Source organism: Marmota marmota, unplaced genomic scaffold (assembly GCF_001458135.2).
Source record: "Marmota marmota marmota unplaced genomic scaffold, marMar, whole genome shotgun sequence".
Lineage (NCBI taxonomy): Eukaryota > Metazoa > Chordata > Mammalia > Rodentia > Sciuridae > Marmota > Marmota marmota.
The window spans coordinates 10,426,938-10,444,896 of record NW_026000261.1 but is presented as its reverse complement, the minus strand read 5'-3'; the positions used below and the strand labels follow the sequence as shown (position 1 = coordinate 10,444,896).

At 44.8% G+C, this 17,959-nt stretch overlaps 2 protein-coding genes across 6 annotated transcripts; one reads left to right on the top strand and one right to left on the bottom strand.

Annotated features, from left to right (window-relative positions):
- Slc25a53 (solute carrier family 25 member 53) lies at nucleotides 1–12,445 on the bottom strand. 3 transcript variants are annotated; one of them, XM_048796840.1, is made up of 4 exons: nucleotides 12,284–12,444; nucleotides 11,658–11,802; nucleotides 4,832–4,891; nucleotides 1–2,518 (listed from the first exon to the last, which is right to left on the bottom strand). In XM_048796840.1, exons 2-4 carry the CDS (start codon nucleotides 11,699–11,701, stop codon nucleotides 1,567–1,569), a joined length of 1,056 nt encoding a protein of 351 aa, XP_048652797.1. In that variant the 5' UTR covers nucleotides 11,702–11,802; nucleotides 12,284–12,444; the 3' UTR covers nucleotides 1–1,566. The 3 variants fall into 3 exon arrangements, with proteins under 3 accessions (XP_048652797.1, XP_048652796.1, XP_015353429.2); XM_048796839.1 differs by having other exon boundaries at nucleotides 4,832–4,894; nucleotides 12,284–12,443; XM_015497943.2 differs by lacking the exon at nucleotides 4,832–4,891 and having other exon boundaries at nucleotides 12,284–12,445.
- A 25-nt stretch (nucleotides 12,446–12,470) lies between these two features.
- Zcchc18 (zinc finger CCHC-type containing 18) lies at nucleotides 12,471–15,833 on the top strand. 3 transcript variants are annotated; one of them, XM_048796838.1, is made up of 4 exons: nucleotides 12,471–12,755; nucleotides 13,149–13,153; nucleotides 13,316–13,439; nucleotides 13,869–15,833. In XM_048796838.1, exon 4 carries the CDS (start codon nucleotides 13,974–13,976, stop codon nucleotides 15,204–15,206), a length of 1,233 nt encoding a protein of 410 aa, XP_048652795.1. In that variant the 5' UTR covers nucleotides 12,471–12,755; nucleotides 13,149–13,153; nucleotides 13,316–13,439; nucleotides 13,869–13,973; the 3' UTR covers nucleotides 15,207–15,833. The 3 variants fall into 3 exon arrangements, with proteins under 3 accessions (XP_048652795.1, XP_015353474.1, XP_048652794.1); XM_015497988.2 differs by having other exon boundaries at nucleotides 13,099–13,153; XM_048796837.1 differs by lacking the exon at nucleotides 12,471–12,755 and adding an exon at nucleotides 12,762–12,936 and having other exon boundaries at nucleotides 13,099–13,153.
- The last annotated feature ends 2,126 nt before the right edge of the window (nucleotides 15,834–17,959 follow it).

Genomic DNA, 17,959 nt, shown 5'->3' with positions numbered 1-17,959 from the left:
TCCCATTGAAAGTCATTTATTGTTATAATTATTATCATCATCATTTGTGTTATTATTATTATTATTATCATCATTGTTGAAATCATTATCATTAGCACAAAACTAAATCCACTATTAAAACAAAACACACCCCAAAAGGGATGTATCTTGCTGACAATGAGTAAGTAACATTATCTTCATGTACAAGGGACAGCACCCTGAGGATATAGACCATATCACAGCTTGATAATCGATTCAATAATTCACCAACATTATTGAGCACCTAGGCACAATGGAGGATTTAAAAATTCATATACAAGAATCCCTGCTTTCAAGAAGTTTTACAGTCTAGTAGGAGGTATTGAAGAACACCAAGAACACGAAGCCAAATCAGTGACATTATGGAAATAGTGCCACATTGATGTGCTGTTGGAAAGGGGCATCATAAGATACTAATGTCACATTCAGGTAGGGGAAATGGAGAAGACGCTCCATACAGAAGGTGTATCTGAGCTGGGCTTTGAAGAACTAGAAGGATTTTGGCAGACTGGCCAAAAGAAGAACTGCAGGCAAAGAGGGAATAGCATGGGCCAAAGTATGACCATGGGTTAAGTTCATGGCATGTTTGGGAAGGAAACAATAATTCATTTTGGCTGGCTTATGGGGTCCACATAAGTGGGAGCAGTGTGTTAATGTTTAAGTTATAGGGAGACCATATTTTTAATGTCTCTGAATGACAGGACTAAAATTTCTGATCTTTATGTCATAGTAACTATCCACATCAACAAAACACATAATTATTTGTGAAGAGATATGGTGATTTCACTTCCAGATTTCTTAGGGAAACTCAAGTAGTTTCTAGGCCATGTTACCTTGATATCAAAAATGTCCCAGCAGGTAACACCAAGCAACATATTGTATTTTTTTCTATTTTGCATGTAATTAAATCTCATCTTTCAAAGTCTTATATTATTTCCATCAGGAACCAAATTTCTTCACACTTACATTTTTGGCCCCACCAGATCTTGTGGCACCTGATGAGATGAAGCGAACCAAATTTAAGATTTCCAGCCACAGCTGCTACCCTGAAACTAGGCCCTGTAGCCTGAAGAAGGGTTAGTGATTGGGGTAGAGGCAGTGAATGTGACAATCTGAGAAGGTTCATGGAATCTCCATCTTCAAGGTCAAGAATAGTTCTTTGAAATTGGAGATCTCAATTTGGTCTGGAGGACACCTGGAGTGGTCCCAGAACTCAGAAAGCCTGAGTCAATTCATCTGCTGAACTGTCTTCTTATTAAGGAATCCCTTAAAAGAATGACATTTAATCTAGGTTACAAGTTATTTAAAGGCCTTCTGGCTCTGAGGCTACTGAAGCTGTGGATAGACTGGAGGGACTTTCTCTTTCTGACCAAAAGTTCCTGTTGGGCTTTGTCTGTTCCCAACAGGCTAGTAGTTGGGAACTTCTGCAATGACAGATGCTAAAAAATGGCTGCATTAGGTAACCGAGCCAAAGAAGTAAGTTAGATAGGAGCAACCATGGAAGATTGAGAAGAACAAAGATGCCATGGCCACACTTCCTGCAGCTAGTCAGTCTTTCAGCTCTTTCCTGGAGTGAGACTTCCTCTGCAGGAAGTCGTGGATAGCAGTAGTGAGGCCCCACGTCACGCTGGACCTTAGGATAACCAGGGAACCTCCTCGGTAGATCAGGAGTACCTTTCGACCCCGAGTGTCCCACACATCCTGGGCAGAAGCCCACAGGCTTGGCATTCTCTGCCAGCCAATATGGGACTGCATATTGGCAACCAGCACAATCAGAGGATACAGAACTAGACAGGTGATTGTTCCATTGACACTACCAGACACCAGTGCAGGAACCCAATGGGGCAGGCCTTGCTCTGCCAAGCCATCCTGGATGGGATCCTTGAAAGAGAAATAGAGAGCACTCCCCAGGCTATTCCTGACAAGGACAGGCCAGAAACCCCGATAATAGCCCAGTGACAGCCGCCCCCACAGCCCATAAGAGTTGAATTCCTTGAGAATGCTGAAGGTGCTGGGGAAGCGAGCTTGCTTGCGACCATCCTGGAGGACATTTTGAACTCTTTCAAAGGGGCTGAGTGCCACAGCCTCCACCACCCCAGACATGAGTCCTGCAGTCCATCGGTGTCCCAGGGAATGTGGCCCATCAGGGGAAAGAGAGCACAGCAGGCTATCGTAAGTCCCGAATAGCAGAGTCCCTTGCAATGTCTTGGAGAGAAGAGGAGGGTAGATTCCCCTGTAGAAGTACTGAGGACCTTCATGCCAAAGCTGTCTCACAGCCTCTGACACTGCCATAGCATGGATCTGCTGCCGGAATACCACCTTATAGATAGGAAAGGTCAGAAAAGTAGACATAAAGTTGGAAATGGCCCCAAGAGTGTAGGCTTGGGGGTGCCAGTTTTTCTTTGCTGGAGCCTCTGTTCGTGTCCTGTGCTGAAGCTCTTTTCCAGCAGAGTGGTTCTGCTCCCCCATGCTGAAGACAACTGGTTGCAGCTGGAAGAAACTGGCAAAGGTGAGGAGAGTTAGATTGACAATTTAAATATGTTAGTCAGCATTATCATTGCTTGGTTAGAAACGGAGCCCCAAGAAACTCAAGTCTACGTAAATAAGCAACACTTTGGGCCAGTTTCTGAGAAACAGGCATACCCTTAACAAATTAAGAATTCACCAGCCTTAAATTAAAATATAGTTAAGGTTTTTTTTTTTTCATTTTCTTTTTAGTTGTAGATGGGCACAATACCTTTATTTTATTTATTTATTTATATTTATGTGGTGCTGAGGATTGAACCCAAAGCCTCACACATTAGGCAAGCGCTCTACTACTGCATGACAACCCAAGCCCAAGATAGTTAGTTTTTCATAGTCACATCTAGAATATTTTTTGGACACAGCAAATATTCCAATATTTAAAGGATTACAAATTAAAATCATGAAAACTGAAGAGAGAGGGCTCTAAAACCTACTGCATTCAACTTTCACTGAATAAAACTTTGCATTTTATTAACTACTACTAGACTGTTACTATTTTCTTTCCGAAAACATTGTATGTGTATGTGTAACACTAGGGATTGAACCCAGGGCCTCCTACATGCTAGGTAAAGTGTTCTACCACTAAACTACACTCATTAGGTCCCCTCAAATTTTCTTTAAAAAGGCGTTCAGAGGTGGGGCGAGGTGGTGCGTGCCTGTAATCCCAGCGGCTCCGGAGGCTGAGGCAGGAGGATCATGAATTCAAAGCCAGCCTCAGCAACTTAGGAAGGCCCTAAGCAACTCATTGAGACCCTGTCTCTAAATAAAATACTTTTTAAAAGGGGATGGGATGTAGCTCAGTGGTTAAGCATCCCTGGGTTCAATCCCTAGTACCAAAAAAAGGTGTTCAAAAGATGTGGTGCAACACTTCCTCTAAAAAAGTTGGTAGTTCCAGGCACAGTGGGGTATGCTGTAATCCTCAGTAGGCTGAGGTAGAAGGATTGCAATTTCAAAGACGGCCTCAGCAACTTAGAAAGGCCCTAAGCAACTTGGCAAGATATTGTCTCAAAATAAGATATAAAAAAGGGCTGGGGTGGGGTGGCCGTTGTGGCTCAGAAGTAGAGCACTCGCCTAGCATGTGCGAGGGCCCTGGGCTCGATCCTCAATGCCACATAAATATAAAATAAAGATATTGTGTCCACTATAACTAAAAAATAAATATTTTTTTAAAAGGGCCTGGGGATGTGGCTCAATGGTTAAGTGCCTCTGGATTTAATCCCCAGTACCTAAATAAATAAATAAGTAAAAGTTGGTAGTAAATATGGGGAGGGGAGAATTTCTTCACCCCCTATAGATTTCTGCCTAAATTGTAGCTGTCTTAAAGCAATGCATGGTCCCCTCTCCCAGTTGAGAGAAGGAAAAAACAGCTACCCCTTGGAGTACAATGACAAGAAGTTCAGCACCTGGCAAATTCCAAGTTTAACATTTAACAAGAGTACCTACGGGGCTGGGGTTGTGGCTCAGTGGCAGAGCACTTGCCTAGCATGTGTGAGGCACTGGGTTCAATCCTCAGCACCACAAGAAAATGAAACAAATAAACTAATGGCATGCTATCCATCTACAACTACATTTTTTTTTAAAAAAGAGGAGTACCTAAATAATAAAGCAGTGTTTCACAACTTTGACACCATTGACATTGTGAGCAGGATATTTATTATCAGTTCTAGTCCTGTGCAAGATAGGACGTTTAGTGGCATGCCTGGCTTCTACTCACTGCATACCAATAAAGACCCACCCAATGTGACAATTGAAAATTTCTCTAGACATGACCCTTAGTCCCCAGGGATACAAAACAGCCCTGGGTTTCAGAATCACAGTTCTAGAAAGAAAAGGTAATGTAAACTATTAAACTATTAAAAGGTTTGGAAGCAGGTGGAGTATTATGAGAACCAACTTGGGAACGAGGACAATGGTAGAACTTTGGGATCAAAAGGAAATGAGAGAGGCTGTGGTTGTGGCTCAGTGTAGAGTGCTCACCTAGTACATGTGAGGCACTGGGTTCGATCCTCAGCACCACATAAAAATAAATAAATAAAATAAAAATATTGTGTCCACCTACAATTAAAAAATACTTAAAAAAAATAAATGAGAGCCAGCTATGGTGGTTTATGACTGTGATCCCAGATACTTGGGAAGCTGAGGCAGGAGACTACCTTTGAGCCTATGAGCTGGAAACTAGACTGGGCGATGTAGTAAAAACCTGTTTCAAAAAAATGGTGGGGGTAAGAAGGGAGGGAGGAAGAAAATAAATACAGTAAGCAAAAAGAAATGAATGCTCAGTGCAAACCTGAGGCAGTTTGTCCAGAAGGCACACCGCTGAGAAGGATGGACAGCAGCGGGAGCTGGCCTGCTGTGGAGAGGAAGCATACAATTATCTGGGTAGGGAAGGGGGGGGGGCATGATGACCAGGCAGCAGCACTCACCTCCAGATTGACAGGAACAGGAAGCAGGGTAGGATCCTGGGCTGTGGGGGGGAGGGGAAGAGGGTAGGTGCTGGGACTCTAAATAAGTCAGCAGGCTGTGGCTCACTCAGTAGGGACAAAGCAGGTACAGGCTGAGGCCCCAGGGAGGAGATGCCAGGTGCTACTAGAAACCCATGCAGCCTTCCATGAGCTGCCACACCCAGAACTTGCCTTGCACTGCTTCTCCTTCCAGAAGCAGCCCCATCAGCTCTGCTTCTCCCTGGCCTCTTGTCCTGTTCCACCTCTACCCCCACAATCTCACCTTACAACTGCCCCCTCCCCTGGACCCTCTCTCATCTCTTAGTAGAGGGGTGGAGGCTCTGCCCATCACCCCCCTCCTGCCCCCAGCATTCCATGTTGGCCTTAAGCCTTAGCCTCCTTGACCCTCAAGGCCAGAAGGAGACTGGCAGGGCCTTTCTGCCTCTGACCCCTTAGCTGAGGTCTGACCAGAGGCAATGGCTTAAAAGGCCCAATCCATGAATTCCTCTGGGGCACCTCTGGGCCTCTGGAAGCCACCTCCCTCTCTGTAGAGCCAAAGGGGACCCTTCCCCCACATGCAGGCAGGAGGCAGCTCCACTCAGGCCCCCAAAGCCACAAGGGCCCCAACAGTAAATTCTTCTATCAAAGGTCTTGTTTCGCAAGTCTTTTGTATACCTAAGTAGAGACAGGTGGTGAGCAAAATGTTTGTCTCCTCTTCTAGTTCAGAGTGCAGTAATATTTTACTTTCTCCCCACCTTTTTATAAATCTGGGTTCACTGACTCTATGAGGCAGGCTGATTTAGCAGATATAAAATGGCTAGGATTTGGGCTGGGGCTGTATCTCAGTGGTTGAATGCTTGCCTGGCATGTGTGAGGCACTGGGTTTGATCCTCAGCACCACATAAAAAAATAAAATAAAAATATTTTGTCCATCTACAACTAAAAAAATTTTAAAATAAATAAATAAAATAAAATGGCTAGGATTTGGCAGACTGGTTTCTAAGCACCAGTTCTATTATCAACTTTTTAATATGACCTTTAGAAATTCATGACACCTTGGTTATAAAATGAGGAGACAGGGCAAAATGTTCTGTAGGTATCCCTATAACTGCGTAATTTATAGGGGGTAAATATGGAGAAATTCAGTCCAATAGTTGTAGAGGAATTATATTTTTCTACCCCTTCCTTCTGTCATTTATGCAAATGTTTTTGAGAGATTAAAGATAAACAATAATTTAGAAACAACTTACCTTAAATATCCAATTCATCATTTTATAAATATAATTCTATTTTATAGGGGAAAGGAAGCCCACATTTCTTCTGTGTATTTTTCTTTTAAGATGCTTTGGGGAGGGGCTGGGGAAGTGTCTGGGGAAGTGTCTGCCAAAAACTAAAAAATAAATTCAAAAATTCAAAAAAAAATTAAATAAATAAACCGGAAGTCTTCAACCATTTAAAAAAAAAAAGATGCTTTGGGGACCTACTGATCTGAGACTGAATCCAGTCTTCATTATTTGCTTAGCTGTGTAACGTTGGGCAAGACACTAGCTTCATTCAGTCTCATATTCTTCAGCTACAAAATGATGGCCATAAGACTTACCACAAAGGTGGCTTCAAAGATCAAAAATATAAGAGATTGAGGGGCGGGGCTGGAGTTGTAGCTCAGCAATAGAGTGCTTGTCTTGTATGCATGAGGCACTGCGTTCGATTCCCAGCACCACATATAAATAAGCAAATAAAATAAAGATCCATCAACAACAACAATAACAAAAATAGGGCTGGTGATGTGACTCAAGCGGTAGCGTGCTCAACCTGGCATGCGTGCAGCCCGGGTTCGATCCTCAGCACCACATACAAACAAAAACCGCTGAAAACTAAAAAATAAATATTAAAAAATCTCTCTCTCTCTCTCTCTTTTAAAAAAAATAGACTTTATAATAAAATGAAATTATAAGAACATTATGATGTGAAACCCATGCCTAGGGAAAGGATTAACTCCCCTCCCCTTTAAAAAAAAAAAAATAACAAAAAGAGATCAAGTGGCTGAGAATCCATGACTTGGTGGCTTCAACAAAAAATATATTTTAAAAAGATGCTTCCCAACCTTACCCTCTGTCTCCACAGAGCATTTGCTCCTACAGGACACTGTCAAGCCAGCCATAACCAGAACAAGAAGCATGGTGGAACAAACCTCATGTTCATATGGGAGCCAGGAAAGGCCTTTCTTCCATGAATGCAGACATGCACCATAAGTGATCCAGGAGAGTCTGTCCCTTTAACATGAATTCCAAAGTAAAGAATGGGCCTGGAGTCGGGCATGAGCAGTTATCACCTGAACCCTATGATCTGCCTCCTATGTTTACAACACAGTCAGATGACCCCAGGGTAGTCCAGACTCCTCTTACCAGTCTAGTGCAAATGGGTATCCAGTGTGACCATCCCCAGATCCAGCTCAACATTTGTCCATTCATTTGGGGCATCCTTAGCCAGTCCTTTGAACACCTTACAAACATGTATTGATCATCTTCTAAGCCATTAAATTACTGCATAGCTAGAGATGAATAGGACTGGGTGCCTGCTCTCAAGGCCTTGAAAATTCAGTGGGTGAGACAGCTCAACAATGAGCTCAACTTTACTGGACGACAAAATGACACTAATCAAAGTCGAAGCAGAAAGACAAGAACAATGTGTTCCACTCAGGATAGGGGACACTCAAAGCTGGTGGGAACATAAATGAGTACAGCTACTATGGAAAATATGGAGGTTCCTCAGAAAACTAAAAATAACACTACCATATGATCCAGCTATCTACTCCTGGGTATATATCCAAAGCGAATGAAATCAGCATTCCAATGAAGTACTTCATGCCCATGTTTATTGCAGCACTCTTCACAGTAGCCAAGACAGGGAATTACCCTAGCTGCCCATCAATACATAAAAGGATAAAGAAATATGGTATATACACAATGAAATATTATTCAGCCATAAAGAACAATGAAATCCTGTCATTTTTAGCAAAATGGATGAAACTGGAGGATATTATATGAAATTAGCCAGATACAGAAAGAGAAGTACTGCATGTTCTCTCTCATATGTAGAAACTAAAAATGTCAATTTGAATGTAGAATAGTGATTACTAGAGGTTGGGGAGGATGGGAGGGTGAGAGGAAGGTGGAAGAAGGGTGGGTGGATATGATCAGTTTATGCTGTATGTATATATGGAAACATCACACTGAATTTCATGAATATGTACAATTAATATGTGTTAACAAAATATTTCTCTGAGGAAAGGCATCTGATTTCAATCCTTATACAGTGAGTAGGCTTTTGCTAGGTAGAAGATTGAGGGCAAGTGTCTAGGCTGAGGAAGAGGCCTAAAGCACAGACTTAAAAGTATGAGTGGAGCCGGGCACGGTGGTGCACACCTGTAATCCCACTGGCTAGTGAGGCTGAGGCAGGAGGATCACGAGTTCAAAGGCAACTTCAGCAAAAGCAAAGCACTAAGCAACTCAGTGAGACCCTGTCTCTAAATAAAATACAAAATAGGGCTGAGGATATGGCTCAGTGGGCGAGTGCCCATGAGTTCAATCCCTGGTACCAAAAAAAAAGTGTGAGTTATGCTTGTGGCTGGCAGCAGACAGTGAAAGGAGACAGAGCCGTGGCTGACAGAGGAGCCAATATGGAATGACGGCCATATTTGTTTTCCCCACTGCAGCATGTTGCAGGGAACATACATGGACTTTGCAGTCAGGCAGCCCTGGGGTTTGAGTTTCACTCTGCCATTTCCTAAATTTATAACCTTAGCCAAGCCTCCTAACCTTCTCGAGTCCTAGTGTCATTATTTATGAACTACTGTTAAGAAAGTTGCATGAGCCAGGCATAGTGGCCCATGCCTGTAATCCCATCATGGCTCAGGAGGCTGAGACAGGAGAATTTCAAGTTCAAAGCCAGCCTCAGCAATTTAGCAAGGCCCTAAGCAACTAAGTGAGACCCTGCCTCAAAATATTAAAAAAGGCTGTGGATGGGGATTGGCTCAGTGGCTAAGCACCTCTGTGTTCAATCCCTAGTACCAAAAAAAAAAAAGCTTGCATGCAATGAATCATATAAAACTGGGGAGCCAGGTGCAGTGACACACACCTGTAATCCCAGTGGCCTGGGAGGCTGAAGCAGGAGGATTGCAAGTTCAAAGCCAGCCTCAGCTTCTCAGCAAGGCCCTTAGCAACTCAGTGAGACTCTGTCTCTAGATAAAATTTTAAAAATGGCTGAGGATGTGGTTCAGTGGTTAAGCGCCCCTGGCTTCAATCCCCAGTACCAGACAACAACAAAAACAACAACAAAAACATCTGAGGATATAAGTTGCTCCATAACTGATGTTAGTAGTCTCATTTTTTAAAAAATTAGATAATATCAAAAAGGTAAGATTACAACTAAATGATTCCAAAGGCTGCCATTGGTGGTATGCAGGGGTCATCTGCAAATGTTTTTTTCCCCCACAATACTGGGGATCAACCCAGGGCCTTAGACATGCTAGGCAAGTGCTCTACCAGCTCTGCAGAATGCATTTTAAATTGCTTGTTTGGAAGACAGTAGAGTTTTCATGGGCTTTGGACCCTGCCAGCCCTGGGCTAGAGTCCAGTAGCTCTACTTTCAAGTTGTGTGGCCTAAAACAAGTTACTTAACCTCCCTGAAAATCAGTTTCCCACTCTACAAAATGGGATCACAATACCTGTCTCAAAAAGGTTGCTGAGAAACTTAAATGAAATAACAGATGGAAAGTTCCTGGCAAGGAGGAGGCAGGCAGCCAAAAGTTGCTATTATTGTATCATCTGAGAGCTTTATCTCCTAACCTTCAAGCTTTTAAAAGGCTTATTTGTTGAAACTGGAAAATGTGGTCTCATTAGAACCATCATTTGGAACACACTCCCACATGTGAGGCCAGAGATAAGGAATCTTTGTATCCAATTGGAGTGGACTTGCAAATTTGCAATGTTGCTCCCAAGGCTGCTCAAAGAGACCCTTACTTTGCTCTAATGGCCCAATCCTATACCTTTACACAATTCATTTGCCTTTAGTATTTTTGTCAGAACACTGAGATATATTCTTGGTCCTATCTGTTTCCACCCTCACCAGGTCCAACGGCATATACACAATTTAGAGATAAGGCCAATAAAAACATAGAATATGAGTCTGCTGAGAGGCCAGGGTCAAACATCATAGCACTGGGAGCAGAAGCAAGAGTCTGAAGGATACCCATTTGCTACTGCCAGCCTCACCCCTGCCTGTGCAAGATGCACAATCCATCTTCTTTGTGCCTCTAGCACTTTCCACCTTCTACCACCACTAAAACACTGTTCCATCCCCAAGAGGAAGGCCACAATTCTGGAATGGAAGGTGCTTCCCCCCTCCAAATCTGGATTGGTTATTCCAAGAAATTCCAGATAACAAGGTTATAAATAAGAGGGCAGAAAGAAACAGGTGAAGTACCTCAATAGGTTGAAGCGGAACCAAACAGGGTTGAACACCATCAAACTGCTCATTTATTTCCAAGCATCAGGAATCAAGAACAAGTCCCATCAAGGCCTCCTGGTCACAGGCTACATAAGGGAAGTAATACCTGCTCTCTAAGAACCAGAAGTCAAAGAAAATGGAGCAGGTTTTCTACCCACTGGCTTCATGGCCCATTCACTCTGGACAGCCCTGCATGCCGTTTCCATGGAGCTGCTCCTTCTCTGGGGCCAGTGATGCCAAAGCCAGCAAAGGAGAAGTCTCCTGAAGAGCTCACAGAAGGGCAACCTAGCAACCTATCCTTGAGCCAGGAAATGAAAGAGCTATATCAGCGGCACAGAGCTGTGGTGTGGGGGTGAGGTCAAATAGTGTTTCATTTCTCACACTTCTTCCTCAAGCAGGAGTTGAAGGAGGAAGATGTCATGAAGAAAGACTGTTGCAGAGTGGTTCTTAACTGTTTTGGGGCCATGGATCCATTCAAACATTGACAAAGCTGTAGACTCAGAAAAACACACAGAGTTCAAATTCTTTGCATACAATTTCAGGAAGGACCCTAGGAAGGAACCTTTGCCCGGGAGTAACATTTCATGACAGGTATGCTCTGGACAAATATACTGATGACAGGCCCATTTACTTACAACCTACGGCATGGTGTGGCACTTAGAACAGTGGTCTACACCTCAGAATCAACTACAGCAATGGTTAAAAATACAGATCACACTGCTTACTTCTAGTCCTTGACAAAACCCCCAGACATGGCCCAGGAATCTGCATCTTGCAAAGGTCTCCAAGATGACTCTGAGGCAGCCAGCCTGGTTACCCACATTTTGGTTAATAGCATGAATTCTGTATTCAGAGACTCATTCAAAATTTTGACTTCACCTGATAATTTTAGGCAAGTTATTTCATCTCTCTGAGCCTTGTCTCCTTTGGGAGTCATAATGGGCTATAGAAATAATGTTATTTGTATAAACTGGCCAGCTTGTTGTGGGGTAAAATCTAGTGTAAAAAAAAGGAAAAGAAAAGTGCATCAGTTTCCTCTTCTGTACAATGGGTACCATAAAGATTGCCTTCCTCTTCTTTTGTTTTCCCCATTCCCACCTCACCCCATCCCTCAGCACCACCATCACACCAAGGTTGCTGTTGAAATGGTTTGAGACTACTTACATAAAATGCTCTCCAGGCAGCACAGCAGGGCAAAAACCTGGCATCAACAGAACAACGGACTGGGGTGCAAAATCGGACACTGCTACTTATTTGCTGCAGGATACAGGGCAAGACGCTTAAGCTCCTTTTGGTTCAATTTCCTCATCTGTAAAACGGAGATAACAGTCTTTGCTCGCTAATTATATACAGCCCAAATTGGTCCTCTCGTGCCCACTTAGGCTTTTCACAACTAACCCTTAATATGATGGCAGAAAGGAGTGTTTACAAAGAACTGCCTTTGAAGTCAGATATGACGACTTGAGTGTCAGCTTTAGCTCTGCACTTCTAACCGTACTGCCTGGGTGTTTATGTCGCCCTCTCTGTTAAATGGGCACACTGCTACCGCCTTCTCAAGGAGACTGTGAAGAATAAATGAGATGCCCGTGTGAGCGCACTTGGACATGGAAAGTGGAAAAAGTAGATGCTTCCCACCCACCCTCTTCCCTCTATACAAAGGTGAGGAACTCTCATTGTTCACTTGCTTTCTGTCCCACCTCGTGTTTAAAGCATCCAGTCTCAAAGAGCAGAGGACAGCCGAGGCGGAAGGGGATTGGAAGAAGGGAAGTGAGAGGAAGTAGCAAACTCACGAGTGAAATGTAAATGGGCCCGGTCCGTGGGTCCGAGCTGCACTTGACGCCGCGCTGGCTCCCACGCCTGTCTGCCGCAGCCCCCGCCAGCCTGCTCCCCCCTTTGCTAGGTTGAGCATCAGGGCCCTTGGCTGTGCGGGGAGGCGGCCCCCGCGCCCCGCTGATTGGCCACGCCGCCCCTCGTCACACTCTTTTGTCTCAATGGGCAGAGGCTAAAAGCAGCCGCCGCTGCTGGGCAGGCAGGCCGAGCCGGAGGGCGGGGGCAGCCGCGGCTGCCTTGGAAACCGCGCTGCCTAGACTCAGCCGCCCCTCTCTGGGCAGCCTTGCTGAGGTGCTGGCAGAGTCTGGCAGCCCGCGTTCGTTAGCAGCCGAGAAGGCGCCATCCTTTTCCCCTGCAGGGCCACAGAGACTGGAAGGTGAAACCGAACTGTAGGCGACGCCAGAGCATCCGTTGCCCACCTGCGGAGCCAAGGTAAAGGAGGGGGGGGGATGCGGAATTCGCATGACGCAGAGAATAGAGAGTGAAGGCCCACCGGTTCTGAGCCGGGCGGCTACCGGCTTAGGAGAATCAGTATCTGCAAAGCAGGGGAAGGCGCACTCCCGTGACCTGGCTGCACTGAGGAAGGAGGTGGGGTTCACCTGGATGCGACTGGGTAAGATTTGCCAGGGCTGGGGAGGGGGTATTTTTAGGGAGGTGGCAAGGGGCATGAAAGAGGATTCTCAAGCTGTCTTTGAATCCCCTTTGCATCTCATCTCTTCCTGAAATGAAATACGGAGGTGTGGGGATATCTAACTCCTATTCCCTTTCTCCATAGCGGTCCATCAAAGCCAATTTTGAACTTGAATTCTGTGCGTCTGATTGCAGAACTGGTAGGCTTATGGTTTCCCGGGGGGGCGGGTATAATGGGGGTGGGGGTATTCAAAAGATAGGAGAAGGAATTTTCTGCCTGGTGATAGTGGAGGTGGGGGCGGGTAGCAGCATGACGGGTGAGGCTGCTTCTGACGTCTTTGACCCTTCCAATCCCTTCGCAGTGGCGCAGTCTCCAAGCTCAGAGCACCCGGATCTGCGACCCCCTGTGGACAAAGATCGGCCATACTGGGGAGACAAGCTCTCTCATTGAAGACACCTGTTGCAGAGGCCGGACATGAAATAAAGGCAAGCACTAATTTCCCAGCACGCGTAAGAATCCAAAACAGGGTAGACTTTGAGAAAGGGGTGTGATTGAGATCTAAGACCATCAGATCAATGGATATTTTACTTATTATCATAAATCTGTGAGACTTACACCGTTGCACTCTATTTTTGAGAGCTCAACATTGGATTCAAAGGTTTTTTACCTACAATTCTAAGCAACAGTTCCTGCCCCTCCTGGAGGACAGGTGGGAAGGGATATAGATAATGACTGAAAAAAAGTCTAGCGCAGGGACACCTTGTTATTTTGTTATTTTGAATCTCCTGAAGGATATTTTTTAGGGCAATGGGCAGATAAAACCTACTGCAGGGTATTCAAGAGCTTAAAGAATGCTACAGCAGACTGGGATCCCTGCAACTTTATTGACTTTTTTTTTTCTCTCCCTCTTACAGTCCCTACAAGGCACGGTCCAGGAAACTTGCTCTGGGTATTCCTGCAAATTAGGCTTTTTGAAAAGCCTGAGCATCTTGCACTAAGATACCCTATCGCCTTGAGTCATGGCTAACATCATTACACATGTGGGTAACAGCCGGCGGCAGAATGCGCCTTTACCTCCTTGGGCCCATTCCATGTTGAGGTCTCTGGGGCAGAGTCTCGGTCCTTTAATGATCAGCATGGCAGAAAGAAACATGAAGTTGTTCTCGGGGAGGGTGGTGCCAGCCCAGGGGGAAGAAACCTTTGAAAACTGGCTGACCCAAGTCAATGGGGTCCTGCCAGATTGGAATATGTCAGAAGAACAAAAGCTCAACCGCCTGATGAAAACCCTTAGGGGCCCTGCCCGGGAGGTCATGCGTTTGCTCCAGGCTGCCAACCCTAACTTGAATGTGTCGGATTTTTTGCGAGCAATGAAACTGGTGTTTGGGGAGTCTCAGAGCAATGTGACCGCCCATGGTAATTTTTTTAACACCCTGCAGGCGGAAGGGGAGAAAGCCTCCCTTTATGTGATCCGTCTGGAGGTGCAGCTCCAGAATGCTATTCAGGCAGGCATCCTAGCTGAGAAAGATGCAAACCAGACTCGACTGCGCCAGCTCCTGGCAGGGGCTGAGCTGAATAGAGACCTGCGCTTCAGGCTTAAGGGTCTTCTCAGGATGTATGCAAATGAGCAGGAGCATCTTCCCAATTTCCTGGAGTTAATCAGGATGATAAGGGAGGAAGAAGATTGGGATGACGCTTTTATTAAACGGAAGCGACCCAAAAGATCTGAGCCAGTAATGGAGAGGGCAGCTAGCCCTGTGGCATTTCAGGGCCCTCAGCCAATAGAGATCAGTAATGCAGACTACAATGGCAACGTGATAGAGATAGATGATACCCTTGATGACTCAGATGAGGATGTGATCCTGGTGGAGTCTGGGGACCCTCCACTGTCATCCTCAGGCACCCCTCCCAGAGGCAGGGCCAGATCTCAGGACCAAGTTGTGGTCATTGATCCCCCCAGTAATTATGGGCCTGAATCTCCTTCTACCAGTGGCCATTCTGGGAATAAGAATGATGGTCCTGGGGATATTCGTAGAATCAGGAAGCGCAAGTACATAATTCGCTGCTCCTATTGTGGTAAGGAGGGCCATTCAAAAGAAACCTGTGTCAATGAAAGCAACAAGGCCCAGGTTTTTGAGAATCTGATCATCACTCTGCAGGAGCTAACACATACAGAGGAGAGGGCAAGGGAGGTCTTTCGAGAACACAAGGATCCTTCTGAGCCACAGTATGGTGCTAGACCCAGCCCTAAATGAACCCTTAACTGTATTCAGAGTCTGATGCTTGGGAAACTGCAGGTGGGGTGGGGGTGGGGTGCTTCTACCTGCATGAATTAATCCACAATGAAGTTTTCCTTTGGGAATAAAATGAGATTGTGAATACCAGTGCAGTGGAGAAGGATGCCTTGACCTCTGTCCTTGCTCCCTCTTCAGCCTGCTTAAGGGCCTATTCTCTCTGTGTGTCTTTCTTTGAAGATTTTATTCTGTTTATGAAGAGTATCTTAAACCTTTCAAAAATAAAGAAAAATACAAGAATGAAAGTATAAATTACCTGGAAATCTCACCCCTGTTATAACCATTGTCAGCCCTTTGATGAATGTCTTTCTGGATATTTGCCTGTACCTGTGTGCCCAAATAGATATATGTATAGATGAAAGTGATCAAATATAAGTGCTGTTCTATACTGTGTATTTTTTCACCAAAAATATATCTTGTGGACTTCTATGTAATCGAATATGTGTGTGTGTATATATATATATATATATATATATACACACACACACACACACACACACACATCTCGTTTAATATCTGTGTGTGATGTTACTTTTAGTAGGATAAAGGAAAAATAAAGCGATTATAGAAGCTATATGTGGGATATCATACAATGAGGTGGGTTTTTTTTTAATCAATCTCATTTACAGATAAGAAGGGAAAGTGAAATTGACTAAATATCTGTCCAAGAGCATCTTATCCCAACTGACCTTTCTCCTCAGTAATATAGCCAACATCTGCACCTACTAGTTAATAATGTCCCAATGTCCTCTAATGTATCCTGAGATCTAAATATGTGGGTGAAGAATAAAAAACAGTTGTTCCCAAGGCTCCATTCCTGTTCATATTTGGAAAGAACACATGCCCCTGCCCTGTATCTTGACCTGAGATTGGAGAGTGATGAAAGATGACATCTGACCTCTGTCCCTGAGGATCCATGTTCCTTGTAGGTACATCAGTCCCTATTCTGAGCAAGACCAGACTGATGGAGGGATGGTTTCATTTAAACAGGGAGCTGAGGGAAATGAATGTTGACATGAGGACCTGAGGCAGTTTATCCAGAAGGCAATTGGTCTCAATAGGGCTGAGAAGAAGGGTGGACAGCAGTGGGAGCTGGCCTGCTGTGGAGAGGAAGCATCCAGCTATCTGGGTAGGGAAGAGGAGGGGGAGGGCATGATGACCAGGCAGCAGCACTCACCTCCAGATTGACAGGAACAGGAAGCAGGGTAGGATCCTGGGCTGTGGGGGGGAGGGGAAGAGGGTAGGTGCTGGGACTCTAAATAAGTCAGCAGGCTGTGGCTCACTCAGTAGGGACAAAGCAGGTACAGGCTGAGGCCCCAGGGAGGAGATGCCAGGTGCTACTAGAAACCCATGCAGCCTTCCATGAGCTGCCACACCCAGAACTTGCCTTGCACTGCTTCTCCTTCCAGAAGCAGCCCCATCAGCTCTGCTTCTCCCTGGCCTCTTGTCCTGTTCCACCTCTACCCCCACAATCTCACCTTACAACTGCCCCCTCCCCTGGACCCTCTCTCATCTCTTAGTAGAGGGGTGGAGGCTCTGCCCATCACCCCCCTCCTGCCCCCAGCATTCCATGTTGGCCTTAAGCCTTAGCCTCCTTGACCCTCAAGGCCAGAAGGAGACTGGCAGGGCCTTTCTGCCTCTGACCCCTTAGCTGAGGTCTGACCAGAGGCAATGGCTTAAAAGGCCCAATCCATGAATTCCTCTGGGGCACCTCTGTGCCTCTGGAAGCCACCTCCCTCTCTGTAGAGCCAAAGGGGACCCCTCCCCCACATGCAGGCAGGAGGCAGCTTCACTCAGGCCCTCAAAGCCACAGGGGCCCCAAAACTCTTATAGTTTTATAGCCCTTTATTTTCCCCCCAGCCCCTCCCATATCTACCCACCCATAGTTCGTCTATCCCAAATCATTAGAATCATTTCATTACCTGCTTTTCCTGCTCACCAATTCTTAATTTTACTTTAGAAATGCCATTGAATGATTTCCCCAGATTTACCATTTATGTTGCCACAATTTATTTCAGAAGCCATGTTGAAAAAAAAAATGCTATCCCTATTATGGCACTTGTTTTCTCTGGAGTTTTAACTTCGAGGTTCCATATAGACTTGTTGCTTTGAAAACCTGCTCTGGAATTTATCCCCTTTTATTCCCTCCCCATCTTCTTCTATTGTGTAAACTTGAAACTCTGAATTTTTATTTTACTAAAAAATGATGCAAAACTGATACTTTCCTTTTTCAATTTGTGTGACATTGACTTTTCCTTAATGTGAGAAATACATACCTTCTTTTTTAAAATATTTTTTAGTTGTTGATGGACTTTCATTTTATTTATTATATGTGGTGCTGAGAATTGAACCCAGTGCCTCACACATGCTAGGTAAGCGCTCTTCCACTGAGCTACAACTCCAGCCCTGAAATATGTACCTTCTTTAAAGAGGATATGGAAGACCTGGGTTGAATAATGAGATTAAGTGAAAGAAGACTTTTAGAGAATTTTGTGTTTGATACTCCTCATTTAAAATTATCAGTTTTTCCCCTCCCTTCTCCCTTCATTCACATTAGTCATTAAAATGTGAAGATAAAAATTGCTCTTTCATCCGGTCAGGAGAAACCAGCCTTTGAGTGACCTCGTTTTGCATTATCTCCCTTCTTCTTGATACTATTTTCCCTTGTTTCCATGACACCACTCTCATGGCTTCCCTCTCCCAGATCTTTGGTG

Bases quoted from the DNA above. Each gene is read 5' to 3' on its own strand.
- Slc25a53 (XM_048796839.1), bottom strand. From the start codon at position 11,701: ATGCCAGGTTTTTGCCCTGCTGTGCTGCCTGGAGAGCATTTTAT. The intron at 4,895-11,657 runs GTAAGTAGTCTC...TCCTCTCCACAG, and splicing joins CTGCCTGGAGAGCATTTTAT to CAGGCCAGCTCCCGCTGCTG. The intron at 2,519-4,831 runs GTTTGCACTGAG...CACCTTTGCCAG, and splicing joins TTCTGGACAAACTGCCTCAG to TTTCTTCCAGCTGCAACCAG.
- Zcchc18 (XM_048796838.1), top strand. From the start codon at position 13,974: ATGGCTAACATCATTACACATGTGGGTAACAGCCGGCGGCAGAATGCG.